At 39.0% G+C, this 14669-nt stretch overlaps 1 protein-coding gene across 4 annotated transcripts in view; it reads right to left on the bottom strand.

The window, feature by feature from the left end:
* tpra (translocated promoter region a, nuclear basket protein) overlaps window positions 1-10426 on the bottom strand; it is a 160489-nt gene extending 150063 nt beyond the window's left edge. For 2 of the 4 annotated variants that reach the window (XM_013132788.4, XM_013132785.4), the window contains exons 1-4: window positions 10190-10425; window positions 7890-7994; window positions 4829-4896; window positions 4632-4719 (exon numbers count right to left, since the gene is read on the bottom strand). In XM_013132788.4, the coding sequence (XP_012988242.3) occupies window positions 4632-4719; window positions 4829-4896; window positions 7890-7994; window positions 10190-10340 (412 nt within the window). In that variant the 5' untranslated portion in view covers window positions 10341-10425. Of the gene's footprint in view, window positions 1-4631; window positions 4720-4828; window positions 4897-7889; window positions 7995-10189 lie in introns of all 4 variants that reach the window. The other 2 variants (XM_013132787.4, XM_013132786.4) reach the window with 2 other exon arrangements.
* Between the last annotated feature and the right edge of the window lie 4243 nt (window positions 10427-14669).

The following is a 14669-nucleotide window of genomic DNA, read 5'->3' on the forward strand; positions in this document are numbered from 1 at the left end:
CCTCTTCTGATCTGTTTCTTGGGGCTCTTCCTATGACACCAGGGTGTTAGCTCAAGGATCAAGCAAACAAAGCAATTAAAATAAGCCCTTTGGTCCCTGCATTCCCACTTTACAGAAACATCTGTTAACCATAAACATCACAATGACAACCTACCACAACAGAATACAAGAGCCCAGAAAACATTTCTATACTAAGAAAGAAATAATCATTTAACTGGTAACTAAACAGTGGACTTTACATTTTTCGGTTCCTTCAGATAATAGTGTCATAAGCCATTTCCCCGTGACATTGGTATGTGGAGGTACTGCAATTACCGTAAAACTTCAAATAATAGCCCGGGCGTTTATTTTCCCAAATCTGTCGTTACACCGGGCGTTTAAAAGAGACAGGCGGCTATAAGAGACCGGTTTTTAATTTAGTGTTGTTGATGTTCATTTAGTGTACCGTAATCATATCCACAGAATATAGGCTGATAGACAAAACATGACAGAAGAAGTTTACCACATTATATTATATTTTATTTATAATTTGAATGTGTTTAACAAATCATTTAAAGTAAGAAATGTCTTAGATTATTGGCAGCATAAAAAAAAAGAAACGATGTGCCAGCAATGGGCAGAACAATATAAATTACCGCTAAAATCCATCGTACCGGTATATGAACTTGTTGCCCAAAACACATCAACAAGAAAGAACGAATTCTACACTGTAAAACAACTGCAATCATGTGATAGAAAAATATTTTATTCATCACTTTCATCATCCCCGCGATCCTCAATGACAAGTTCATTGGCAAATTCCTCCTCCACGTCCTCTCCACTTCTCCCTCTCCAGCCTCCGTTAACTCTGCAGTTGTGCGTCTTCTGACTGAAAAGTCATTGCGCTTCAGGAATTTGTCCAGCCAGCCAGCGCTCGCAGTAAATCTATCCTCATCCCTGCCGTCACTCACTGTTGCATACACTTCTTTTGCCTTGGCCCTGATCATTTTACGTGAGACTCTGAGATGCTTTGCCCGCATGCTGTGGATCCACTCACACACGCTCACCTCCAGCTCTTCACTGACCTTCTTCCTCCCTCCACCTCGCAGTCTGGCCCTTTTGTTATCTTCCTCGGACAGACGTTGCAGTTCTGCTTTAAGTTTACGCCATTCTCGCACTCTCTTAGGATCAATCGAGAAATGTCTTGCCGCTGCTTTCCCGAATTTTGTTCTGTCAGCTTAAACGTTAAATCATACTTTTTTTTTTTGGTCTCCATGGTGGTATTGAGAGAATTACGGTAAGAAAAACTGAAGACTAAAAGAAAGTTTAACCTGTTTGTTATGTTGCCATAGTGATGAGTCGTTTCGGAACGGTCGCGTCTGTCACGTGAAATCAAATCAAAACATAGAATAAACGATCTGACGGGTTTAAAAAAAAAAAAAAAAAAAAAAGGCGTCTATTTGAGACCGGCGTTTATTTTCCCAAATCTGTCGTTACACCGGGCGTTTAAAAGAGACAGGCGGCTATTTGGGACTCGGCTATTATTTGAAGTTTTGCGGTACTATTACCACCACCTAACATTAGCATGATTTCTCCTGTTTGGAACGGCCATGTCAGTTATTTTCCCACAGTGTTTCTAAAACCCTCTGGCTCCTCATATAATTGCAGTGAACGAAAATAAAAGACTGCCTACTATGACATGAAAAGTAGGTTTCATGTCATAGTAGGCTAATGAATAGGATTTTCTGTAAATTCTGATTGATGCTAGCTAGTAAATTCCAAGATGTGGTCAGCACCGTAGTTCAACAGCATTTAGAAAAAGCACCACTGCCACAAACAGCGCTGTTAGATTGAGAGGAGATGTTTACATATGTTGAGGTGGTGCATTGTTTACAGATTTATTTATTTTTGGTTTCACGTAAAACATAACCAGTGATACAATGATAGTTTTGGAAAAGAAAATTCAGGAGAACATACAGAGACCTATAACAATATACCCTGGCCATCATGTCTTAGAAAAAACAAAGGTATCATATTCTTTCAAACGATATGTCACAGGAAATGGCTTTAGACAGTATTATCTGAAGGAACCAAAATATGTTCACTTCCATTGTAGACTGGAGAGAGGGTTCAATTAATAAATATAAAAAACTAAATCAAAACAGTTATAATTTGACAAAAAGTGTCTCCACAGTCCAGGATTATGCTAGATATTGAGGAGAAGAACAGTCGTTCCTCTAACATGGAATGCAGACCGATGTCTAAGATTATTCAAGTATCTTTATGGTCACATTAATTTCTCTAACGGAATTTAATACTTAAATGCTTAGCCAAATGTGTCCTTATTCTATAACCAGGCGTTTGATTGATTGAGAGTGTGTGTGTGTGTGTGTGGTCAGGATTCATGTTTGTTGTTACATATAGTGTGAACTAGGGGAGGGACGATATGAGAATTTCATGTCACGATAATCCTGGCCAAAATTATCCCGACTAATAACCATCCCAATAACAAATACAAAAAACCCACAGGTAACCTCAGGAGAAATACAGGCTGCTCTGGAAAAAGACGGTGTGGTTGTTTCAAGGACCCCAATGCGACGATACTTGAACAAAAATGAGCTGCATGGTTGAGTTACCTGAAAGAAGTCTTTACTGCACCAATGACACAAAAAAGCCTGGTTACAATATGCCCAACAACACCTTGACAAGCCTCACAGCTTCTGGCACACTGTACTTTGGAGTGATGAGACCAAAATAGAGCTTTATAGTCACAACCATAAACGCTGGGTTTGGAGAGGGTTCAACAAGGCATATAAGTGAACAGAATACCACCCTCATTGTGAAGCATGGTGGTGGCTCACTGATGTATTGGTGGTGTGTGAGCTCTAAAGGCACTGGGAATCTTGTGAAAATTGATAGCATTTAATCACAATTTGCATTCTGCTGCACGAAAGCTGCACATGGGATGCTCTTGGACTTTCCAGCATGACAATAAGCATAAGCACAAGGCCAAGTTGACCCTCCAGTGGTTACAACAGAAAAGGTGACTGTTCTGGAGTGGCCATCACAGTTTCCTGACCTTAATATCATCGAGCCTCTCTGGGGAGATCCCAAACGTGCGGTTCATGCGGAATGACCAAAGACATTGCATGACATGGAGGCATTTTGCTAAGACGAACAGGTAGCTATACCACCTGCAAAATTTCAGGGCCTCATAGACAACTATTAGAAAAGACTGCACGCTGTCATTGATGCTAAAGAGGGTATACACAGTATTAAGAGCTAAGGGTATGCAGCCTTTTGAGCAGGGGTCAGTAAAAAAAAATTTTGTCGTCATGTTTTGTTTTATGACGGCGCCATTCTGTTATGAACTACAGTTGAATGTGAATCCCATAAGAAATTAAAAGACGTTTTACCTGCTCACTCATGTTTTCTTTAAAAATGGTACATATATTACCAATTCTACAGGGGCATGAAAACCTTTGAGCATCGGTAACATACAGTATACTTAAAACAAGTTCATTTTCGGCCCTCTATTCGCACTTCTTGTTAGATGCTAACTAAATTTCGTTGTACTGTGCTTGTTATTTTGGCCCACGAAAATTATATTCTATTTGTCTTCCCATGTCACTGTCAGCAAGCGTTAACAATTAGCCTACAATATAAACGAAATTATAATTACAAAATCAAAACAGAAATAATAATTATTTTTCTACAATTTGCAGTTTAACAGTTTTTTTTCTGCTTGCATCTCTTGTAGCGGCATATCTTCTAGGATAAATGTAATTAGTTTGTTCAAGCTCAACATTGCTAAAAACTGCTTATTTTTCATGGTAATGGAATGGAAAAGTATTTGCATATAGCGGGAAGTTGAGACGTGATCAGAAGCTTTGTTTGTAGTCTACTAGGTGCAGTGGTTAGATTAGTACTTTTGTAAAGGAATTAGAAAACCAGTACATTCCTTATATCATTACTGTACAAACCCAACAAATAACTACATTTAAGAATTTAATAAAAATGTATATTGTGACAATACTGACATATGTGACAATACTGACTATATGCTAGCAGAGCCACTCGGCTTCATTGCCTATACACTGCAGAGGAAGTTTAGTGGCGTAGTACAAGGTGAGATGAGATGTGCACTCTACTTCTAAAATAAAACAAGCAGTCAGGGAAACTTCAGCGATTGACAGAACTTCTTCCAAGTCGCCCATGTGAGGATTATCCCGTTTTACGATTATCCGGGAATTTCTCCACAATTTCATAATCTTGAGTATTTTCCATCGTGATTAGTACAAAAATCGTCTATCGTCCCATCCCTAGTGTATACTTGACAGTAGGGTTTGTGTGATGGTAACTCCATCGATAGACACTTTTAAGTTCACTATGTCACAAACATTGTGTTTACATATTTAAATAATCAACGACAGGACTGCAAACCTAAAAGCACATTTTTATATTCCTTAATCAAATTTACCACCTACCAGCAGAACACACGTAACTATGGTTTTATAAACAATACAACAATTTCCAGTTTACCTCAAAACATTTTAGTCTCTCTAGATAACTGTCTGCTAAATAACAAACAAATAATAAGGTAAGAAAAACAAAAATGTTTAGTTCAAAACTAACAACAGTCAGTTTCTTACCAGTTAGAGTCTCGACTTCTTGTGTTCGCTTTTCAAGAAGACGGGCCAGTTCCCGCCTTTCGGCCTCAATCTCATATTTGGCTTTGTTCTGAGAAAGATGTTAGATTACATGTTAATGCTCAAGCACTCCATTACACAACATTCGTTGAGAAAGATTCTCATAGGCAGGCGTGACAGAGAATTATGTATATTCTCACCAACTGCTCAGATTCCTTCTCATCCGACAATTCCACATCAACACCTTTCACATTGTTCAGCTCATCAACTGCAGAGAAAGCAGACATAACAGGGCCGGTTAAGAGAACACAGATTAAACCTTGTACGCTCTCTTTAACATATGGCATGTTAACATACCAGCTGATTTAGCAAACAAGTACGTTTATTTATATAGCACAATTCATACATTGAAGCAATTAAATGTGCTTTACAAAGAAAAATATATGAAAGTACAATAACAAAAACTGAAATGAAAACATCAAAACAAATGAATCATAATAAGAAAAACACAATGAGAAAACGTAAAACTGGAAAAAAACATAGGAAGCTATAAGGCAAACAGTGAGGTTATGTGCTCGGTCACAGGCACGTTCATTATAGATACTTCCATTGTTCTCTTTTTTAATAGGGGCTTAATGGCAGCTGTTTTTAGAGACGTTGGGAAAGTGCCTGATTGCAGAGCGCTATTAACTATTTGCTGTAGGTCCATTGTTATAGAGTCATTTTTTTAACTAAAGAAGTCTGATGGCAGTGGGTCAAGACAGCAAGTGGAAGCTTTAAGATGTCAAACTGTTTCTTCCAGGGAATTTTGATCAATTGTATTGAAATGCGACATAATAACCAAGTTGTCTTTGTGGTCGTGGTGACGGTACAGAGTCCTTGTTAGACTGTGTAGTTCTGATGTTCCATCTAATACAGTGGGGAGAACAAGTATTTGATTGCCAGAAAAATCGGCAGGATTTCCCACTTACAAAGAATTAAGTAGTGTCATTTTTACCATTAGGTACTCTTCAATTATTAGAGATCGAATCTAAAACAAAAATCCAGAAAATCACATTGTATGATTTCTTTAATAATGACTTTGCATTTTATTGCATGACATAAGTATTTGATCACCTACCAACCAGTAACAATCCCGGCTCTCACAGACCTGTTAGTTTTTCTTTAGGAAACCCTGCTTTTCGCCACTCATTACCTGTATTAACTGCACCCGTTTGAACTAGTTACCTGTATAAAAGACCTGTCCACACAAAGAATCCAACCCCTCCACAATGGCCAAGACAAAGAGAGCTGTGTAAGAACATCAGGGATAAAATTGTAGACCTGCACAAGGCTGGGATGGGCTATAGGACAATAAGCAAGCAGCTTGGTGAGAAGGCAACAACTGTTGGAGCAATTATTAGAAAATGGAAGAAGTTCAAGATGACGGTCAAACTCTCTGTAAATCATCTCTGTAATTGTGAACAAATGTTTCTGTACCAAATATTAAGTTCTGCTTATCTGATGTATCAAACACTTATCAAATACTCATGCAATAAAATGCAAATTAAATATTTAAAAATCATACAATGTGATTTTCTGGATTTTTGTTTTAGACTCCATCTCTCATAGTTGAAGAGTACCTATGATACAAATTACAGACCTCTACGTGCTTTGTAAGTAGGAAAACCTGCAAAATCGGCAGTGTATCAAATACTTGTTCTCCCCACTGTACTTAGAATTTTTTAACTAAAGAAACACGCAAATTCATTACATTTCACAGAGGACATGAGTTCTGGTGCAATCAGCTTGATTGGGTTTGTACCATCAAAAAGTTGATTTATATCAGTAATTCCATTCAAAAAGTTTAACTTGTATAACGTATACATTCATTTCACAGAGACTGACATATTTCAAGTGTTTATTTCTTTTAATTTTGATGATAACTGACAACTAATGAAAACCCCAAATTCAGTATCTCAGAAAATTTGAATATTGTGAAAAGGTTCAACATTGAAGACACCTGGTACCACACTCTAATCAGCTAATTAACCCAAAACACCTGCAAAGGCCTTTAAATGGTCTCTCAGTCTAGTTCTGTAGGCAACACAATCATGGGGAAGACTGCTGACTTGACAGCTGTCCAAAAGACGACCATTGACACCTTGCACAAGGAGGGCAAGACACAAAAGGTCATTGCTAAAGAGGCTGGCTGTTCACAGAGCTGTGTCCAAGCACATTAATAGAGAGGCGAAGGGAAGGAAAATATGTGGTAGAAAAAGGTGTACAAGCAATAAGGATAACCGCACCCTGGAGAGGATTGTGAAACAAAACCCATTCAAAAATGTGGGGGAGATTCACAAAGAGTGGACTGCAGCTGGAGTCAGTGCTTCAAGAACCACCACGCACAGACGTATGCAAGACATGGGTTTCAGCTGTCGCATTCCTTGTGTCAAGCCACTCTTGAACAAGACACAGCGTCAGAAGCGTCTCACCTGGGCTAAAGACAAAAAGGACTGGACTGCTGCTGAGTTATGTTCTCTGATGAAAGTAAATTTAGCATTTCTTTTGGAAATCAAGGTCCCAGAGTCTGGAGGAAGAGGGGAGAGGCACAGAATCCACGTTGCTTGAAGTCCAGTGTAAAGTTTCCACAGTCATTGATGGTTTGGGGTGCCATGTCATCTGCTGGTGTTGGTCCACTGTGTTTTCTGAGGTCCAAGGTCAACGCAGTCGTCTACCAGGAAGTTTTAGAGCACTTCATGCTTCCTGCTGCTGACCAACTTTATGGAGATGCAGATATCATTTTCCAACAGGACTTGGCACCTGCACACAGTGCCAAAGCTACCAGTACCTGGTTTAAGGACCATGGTATCCGTGTTCTTAATTGGCCAGCAAACTCACCTGACCTTAACCCTATAGAAAATCTATGGGGTATTGTGAAGAGGAAGATGCGATACGCCAGACCCAACAATGCAAAAGAACTGAAGGCCGCTATCAGAGCAACCTGGGCTCTCATAACACCTGAGCAGTGCCACAGACTGATCGACTCCATGCCACACCGCATTGCTGCAGTAATTCAGGCAAAAGGAGCCCCAACTAATGTGGCCTCAAGTGTGTGTACGCTCTTTCCCATGTGAGATCAAGTGTGTCAAGTAGTGCAAAAGGTAATTTGGCATTAGGCAGTACTATTATCTATGGGGATGTTATAATCCTCTGTAATAAGTTATAATCAACTGATATAACAGTATTTCAGCAAAATCATAAAAAAATTTGCAGACTTACTGAGTTTGTTGTTCTCATCTTTGAGAATCTGGTAATCTCTGGTGTGCGTCAGAACCTGCTCCAGACTCTCGGCCAGCCTCCTTTCAATGTCAAAGTGTTGCTGCTCTGTAGACAAGTGGACAATGGAAAATGTAACGTGCAGCCTATAGCTACAGCACACAGCAACATAAGTTTAACTACAACCTAAACAAGGCTGTTTTTTTTAAACAGGATTCATGTTTCCTGTTTAAAAGGCTGTTTTGCCTAATGTTGCCAATTTTCTTCAAACTACACGTTCAAGTAGCTAATTTGAAAACAAGTATAAAAATTAGGGCTGTGAAAGTTAACAAGCGCAATTAAAAATGCTTAGCGTCATACATTTTATTGTCGCCATTAACAGCAAGATTTTTCTTGTTTGAGCCTCATCCATGGCTAGTGCTTGACTTGGGCGGGAGGGGTCACATTGATTTGCAACAATGTACGAGTAACTTCATAGGCACTTGACTTGTGTTGGAGTGGTCGAGAGCACTTCACAAACTATTCAATACAACAGAGAGCAGCCTAGGCATGAATCCTGTCTGTGAATCCTGCCTAACAGCACTTTACCTACTCATACGTTAGAACAGTCTGCGCTGTCCCAAGTTGTTGGAAATGGGAATATCTATGAAGGGGAACAGCTGTGTCCCCTCACAACCTTTTCTGAAATGGGTCCTGAGACAGTATGTGCGTGTGAATCCAACTGTTAATCTTACTTTTAGCATGGTAAGTTGATCCTAGTCTAAGATAAGCACTGGTGTCGTCACCAGTCAAAATTTACATTAAAATATATTGTAATAATTTCCTGCTGTAAAGAAATAACAGATTACTTGTTTAATGTTTGTGGATAAAACCTCTCTACCTACCTCGCCTCCCTTATGCTTTTGCCTATTTAAATAGCCTACCTAATTGTATGTGGTTGAATTGGGGAATCATTTAATCAACATCTACATATTTGGAGGTGGCCAAACTCCCATTAGGAAATCTAATTTTTTCCAGGTCCTCACCAGATCCATTATAAAAAACATTTAGCCAAATACTCAAAGGCCAAAACCACCAAAATATAGGTAATAGAGGTTGACGGGTTAATTCTTAATTAATTGGTCCACCAATTTCGACCGACAGGACATTAGACAAACTATTGCTATCGGCAGAACTTGGCTCCGATAGTGGCCGAAGGCTGTGCAGCCTCTACCGGTCACTTGCGACTTACACCTCGCGATGAGCTGGAGGGTACATACATGGCATCAAAATCTCACAACCAGGTACCTAAAGTAGGCAAACCTGTAAAGATCAGTTATTGCTAAGAAGCTTTCATTAACAACATTAATTAGAGCACCAATGTTGATACAGTATGCAGTATTTCATATATTTCAAGTAGTAACAATTAGATTTAAGGACTCAAGCAAGGCTAGCTGGCATGAGGCTATGATGGCTAACTAGCTTGTTAACATGTGCAGGACTCAGTTCATTCAAACACATACAGTAATACATTATTTACAAGCAACACGCTGTGCTGTAATCGATTAATGTCTAATCGGAGGAACGCCAAAAAGATTACTGCACAATACGCTAGAATCATATGTAAATTAAAAAACGAAAACGGTCCCTCTGTATGGATTTCATTATAGATAGTGAGTTTGTGTGACTAGTATATAACTGTTTGTTTTTAGCTGTACATTTGGTATGAATTACCGTAAATAAACATTCTAACTCAATTTCTAAACCCTAGCTACGGCCCTGATGTTAGCGAACACAAATTGTCAGAATTATGTCATTGAAAACAAGCAGGTTCCATTCGTCACACTAAGACACATTATTAATCTAGTTCAGTGCACTTTAAAATAGGAACTGATATCCTCAACAGCGCGGTTGAAATATGAACAACCGAAAGCCACTACATGGACATGCATATTGTTGTGCAATATTGACAAACTAGAACGTCAACGTTGGTCAGTAACATAGCTTTCGCTAATATTAATATTTAATATCACGATGGCTCTAGACAACAACGGATAATTATTTTCTGGAACCGCTCGTTACCACACCGTAACTCGCTGACAAGCTAGCCTAGTAGCAGTTAACGTGCCGTTGAAAAACAAGCATTGCTTTCAGTCAAATGGTCTGCTGCGACATGCTGCTGCGATAAAAAACACGCCAAAGTCATGGAATATTACAAAATACATATAGTTAGCTAGTCAAGTTATATGATTTGAGACGCATTTAAATAGTTAGCAACCTAGCTAGCTCAGGTTAACTAACCGGATAGAAAGTCAGCCACTTACCACAGTCTGCTTTGAACCGCTCATGCTGCGCTTTGAGGAATTCAATTTCATTCTGCTGGTCAGTAAGGAACTTTTCAAGTTTGTTTTGAGCCGGTTTGGGGAGTTTGTTCAGCTCTGTACGCTCCAAAATCTGTAACAGAACTGCCGCCATCTTCCTACCAATCTGAAACAGTGGGTGTTTATCAATCCGCGTTTTTGTCCGTTCTCGTGAACCCGTTTGACGTCATCTTTCATGGCCCATGTACTGTTCCAATCCAAAAAACGCAAGCTACCAAGAACGCTTAAAACGCCCGGATATGTTCTTGATCCGCCCCTTTTATGCATGGGTTGGTGGTTGGTGCAATAGGGTCTAACTGCAGCTTGCAGCAGTCGCTCATGCCGCACCCCCTGCTCAGGCCGCACCCCCTGCTCAGGCCGCGCCCCCTGCTCACGCCGCGCCCCCTGCTCAGGCCGCGCCCCCTGCTCACGCCGCGCCCCCTGCTCAGGCCGCGCCCCCTGCTCAGGCCGCACCCCCTGCTCACGCCAGGCCCGTTTTCTTTGCCTTCAAAATAAAAGCCCCCTTCTTCTTTTGGCTGTACAAAAAATGTATTTATAGCTGTACAAAAAAATTATTTATAATTGTGTTTTTCTAAATTCTATTTTTCTAAATAAATGCCCGTTCTTTATAGTTTGGGGTGGAACTACAGAATGCAATTAAAAAAACAATCATTTCATGTTGTATGGGATTACTTTTTGTATTTGCTAATGTATAATAAATTGAACTGCAAACAAAACTATTTATTTAGAAGTAAGCAAAAACACACGACAATGTAACAATTCAACAATCTAATTATTCTTGGTCTTAATAAGTGGATGTAAGTTATGTACTATGTGACAGTACTATCACATAGTGGGCTGGTCACAAGAGGACTAGAAGGCTCTCTCTGGGTCGAAGCACTGAAAGAAAAATCCTCTACTGCAGTTTACATGTGATTCCAAAGGACTTTATGCTGATCAGTATCTGTACGTAGATGTAGGCCCTTTAATCCTGTGGGTATGGAAATGTCAGACTGTCTGTATTATAATATTAACAAATGATAAATGTACAGCACTGGGTAGAAATCATATTGGTGCAATGCATTCAATAAACCGGATCACCAGTTGTACACGCGATCTCCCCAGTGTTCAGAAATGGACTCAATATTCCGAGGATTTGAATTTTATTCCACATTGAACAGGATGTTATTAAAACCAAAAAAGCATAAAGTAGACTCTCAATAGATGTTAGTTTTAACATTTTTTAAATTATACAAAAAGTTCACCCAAAGGTTGTTTAAACATATGACATCTCTTTTTTGTCATAACCAATTAATTAACAGTCTGTAATAACACTGGAGAATTCAAAATTCAATCCCAAGTTTCCAGCCACAAATTTTCACGGGGGCCTGCAGCTTGAAAAACACCCAGCTGGCTCAGGGTTGTCTGCCAACAGTTAGTATACGTGTCCGTTCTCACTGAAAGAGAAAATAAGTAAATAAATGTAGCAAATACATATTCAATTATTTTTTCCCCCAAACCCCTTTGTTACACACAAACACCTTATTTTTACCTATTGCATTTGGCGGCAAAAGTGATCGCAGTAACCTGGATGTGGGTCTTCTGAGTAAACTGCTTCAAGTACACACCTTTGTCCTGTTCTAACATATCCTGTAAAAGAAAAAGAAAAAACAGAATGATGATTATACTGACCAGTGACCACTAGACTCAGGATGTGGTCTAAGTGTAGTTATGACATCAATACTGAGTATAATGACATAGATTCAAATCCATCCAGTGTTAAGATGTTTACCAGGTGTGCAGTTTTTGAAAAGCATTCCACATTCACGACAGGTGTCCACGGAGTACATGGTGTAGAATTATTTTCTTTAGGACTCAGAAAACCTGCTCCATGTAGCGACACCTGTGAAAAACAAATTATCAATCAAAAGTGAACATTTCCATAAGGTTAGTGAAAACACACGTGAGGTACTCAAGTATTGTATACCACAGCACCCTTTATTTAAACACTTACTGTCAAGCCACTGAAAATGTGCCCGTCTCCTGAAGGAGTCAGTGGACACACAAGAGCCAATCTTAAGTATGCCTTATCTCCTTCCTGTAGTACCACTTCATTTAGGATTACAGAAAGCACACATGTTGGTAACTGTAAAATACAGGTCAGGCAAAATCAAGCATAGTAAAGACAACACACTGACTACACTATTGCCTGTACAAATGGCAACAATCATAGCATAGCAGAAATATGAAAATTAACAATTATTGGTGAGAACATCTATCATAACGCATTGCCCTGATATTGATATGACTGTACTAAGGGATGTATAAGCATGAGACTCTTGCAGTGACAGGGCAATTATTGTGCATAAGGTGCTCTATAGTGTGTGTCATGGTGGTAGTGCAATATAATATAATAATAATATAGCCAGTAAAAAGTGTAAGCAGTAAGTAAACATTACCTCCAATATGATGCACCTGTCATCCTTTTCTAATCGAAACCTTTTGAGGAAAATGATATTATATAAAAAAAAAGAAAATTATATTATAAAAAAAACGTAAGGTTGTTTTATATATATAAAACAACCTTACGTTTTTTTTATGAATTAATCAAGACCGGATAAGGCCACTGGGTGTCCTCTGCCATCATCATGCTCACCTCATGTTCCCTCTTGCTGGCCTTTGGGACCCTGTATATCGGCTGCAGTGAACCTTGGAGCAATGCTCTGGCCTCATTAGTCCAGTATGCAAACCTCTGTCCATGGCTTTTGAGTAAGATATTAGTAAAATAATAAAAAAAAAGTAAACTAATGTAGAAGCAATGTATTGTAGGAAGTAACATTTAGAGTTGTCTTACCCGTCAATCTGGAACCGTTCCATTAGACTAATGCACCACCATTTTCGGATGCGTGCCATGTCCCTCTAAAAGAAATAGAATATTTAAGTTGAGGAGGAATGTTCATGTTCAGTCACAAATCACTATTTGTCTGCAAACCATTGTCATGTCAATTACAGCAGAGTACAAAAAGTTATAGAGCCATGTTAAATAGTCCCACAAACAGTTCTTTGATGTGTGGTTAATACTGTAGTGCAAAGTACTTTATAGATCATGCTTAGTTAGACTTCTGGAAATTGTAAACAATTAACCAAAGTCAATGTCATGTTAGGGTGGATTTAAGTTCCTCTTATACTTGCTCCTATGTGAGAAGAACAATAATGAACCAAAATGGAGCCTCTGTGCTCAGGCTGAGTGCATACTGTAAAGTGTAAAAGGCAAAGATCTGTGAGGTTATATCATTTTCAGATAATAAAAAAAAACCAAAAACCTTTAATCAGAGACTAAAAAGCAATTTACCATCAACATTAAGATGCCACAAGAATTTACAGTAGTTTGATGAGGGAAACCCTGCAACAATTGGGCAAAGTGTTAAATAAGCAATATAAAAGTTTTTGGGTCAAATCAGAAATATAGACATGTGCATCCAGGTACATAAGTTGTTGGAGAGATGCACCTCAATGTCTTTGCCAAATTTAGTTGTCCACTGGCCCAGAGCAATGTGATGAGCTAAGTCACTGTCAAAATCAATCAAAATTACAAATTACACACCTTATACTTGTAATAGTATCAAAAAACTGAAGACAATTCATATTACTCGATTCCCTTATATTCAAAATACCACTGTATGCTATTGAAATAGAAGAGTTACAATAGCCACCCACAGGGCTTAAACAAAATAAACTAACTTATATAGCCATTGAACGAGGCTAAACTTTAAAACAGCCTTTGAACAAGGCTTTACTTTCATGCTTATGGAATCCAAATACACATCATAGTACCCTGTTGCAGACCTGTTGGTTGTGAATTTTGTTATTGGCCAAATCTGGACAATCTGTACCTGCATTTTTGGAGTACTATGAATTCTATAGGATTTCAATACTGAACAAGCCCCAGAACAGGGCTGATTTTTGTCATGTTACAAAACCTAAAGATGGTATGGTGTAAAGCCAAAGCCAAAAATATCATGCGAAGTACCTCACTCAAACTAACACACACACTACGCTAGCATACATGTGCATACACATAGGTATTTTAAGCTAACGTTAGCATACTTTTAAAACACCCTTTTAACTATGAGCAATCGTCAACCTGAAATCAACAGCTATCGGTAGTAGCCTAATATAAATTTTAAACAAACCGTAACGGGCTAAATAACTCCATATTGCTATTATCAGTAACTTACCAGGTGCTTCCCGGGAGTTGTTGCCGCCATGACTCAATATGGCAATATGGTCCATCTGCGTCTTGTAAACAAACCGTACATGTCTGAAAGTCGGAAGTTGCGTGCCAGCGGGGGCGCGGCGTGAGCGGGCGCGGCGTGAGCAGGGGGACTGGCGTGAGCGACTGCTGCAAGCTGCATTTGGACCCTTCTTGGTTGGTGACATGTCT

The sequence above is a fragment of the Esox lucius genome, chromosome 3 (assembly GCF_011004845.1).
Source record: "Esox lucius isolate fEsoLuc1 chromosome 3, fEsoLuc1.pri, whole genome shotgun sequence".
Lineage (NCBI taxonomy): Eukaryota > Metazoa > Chordata > Actinopteri > Esociformes > Esocidae > Esox > Esox lucius.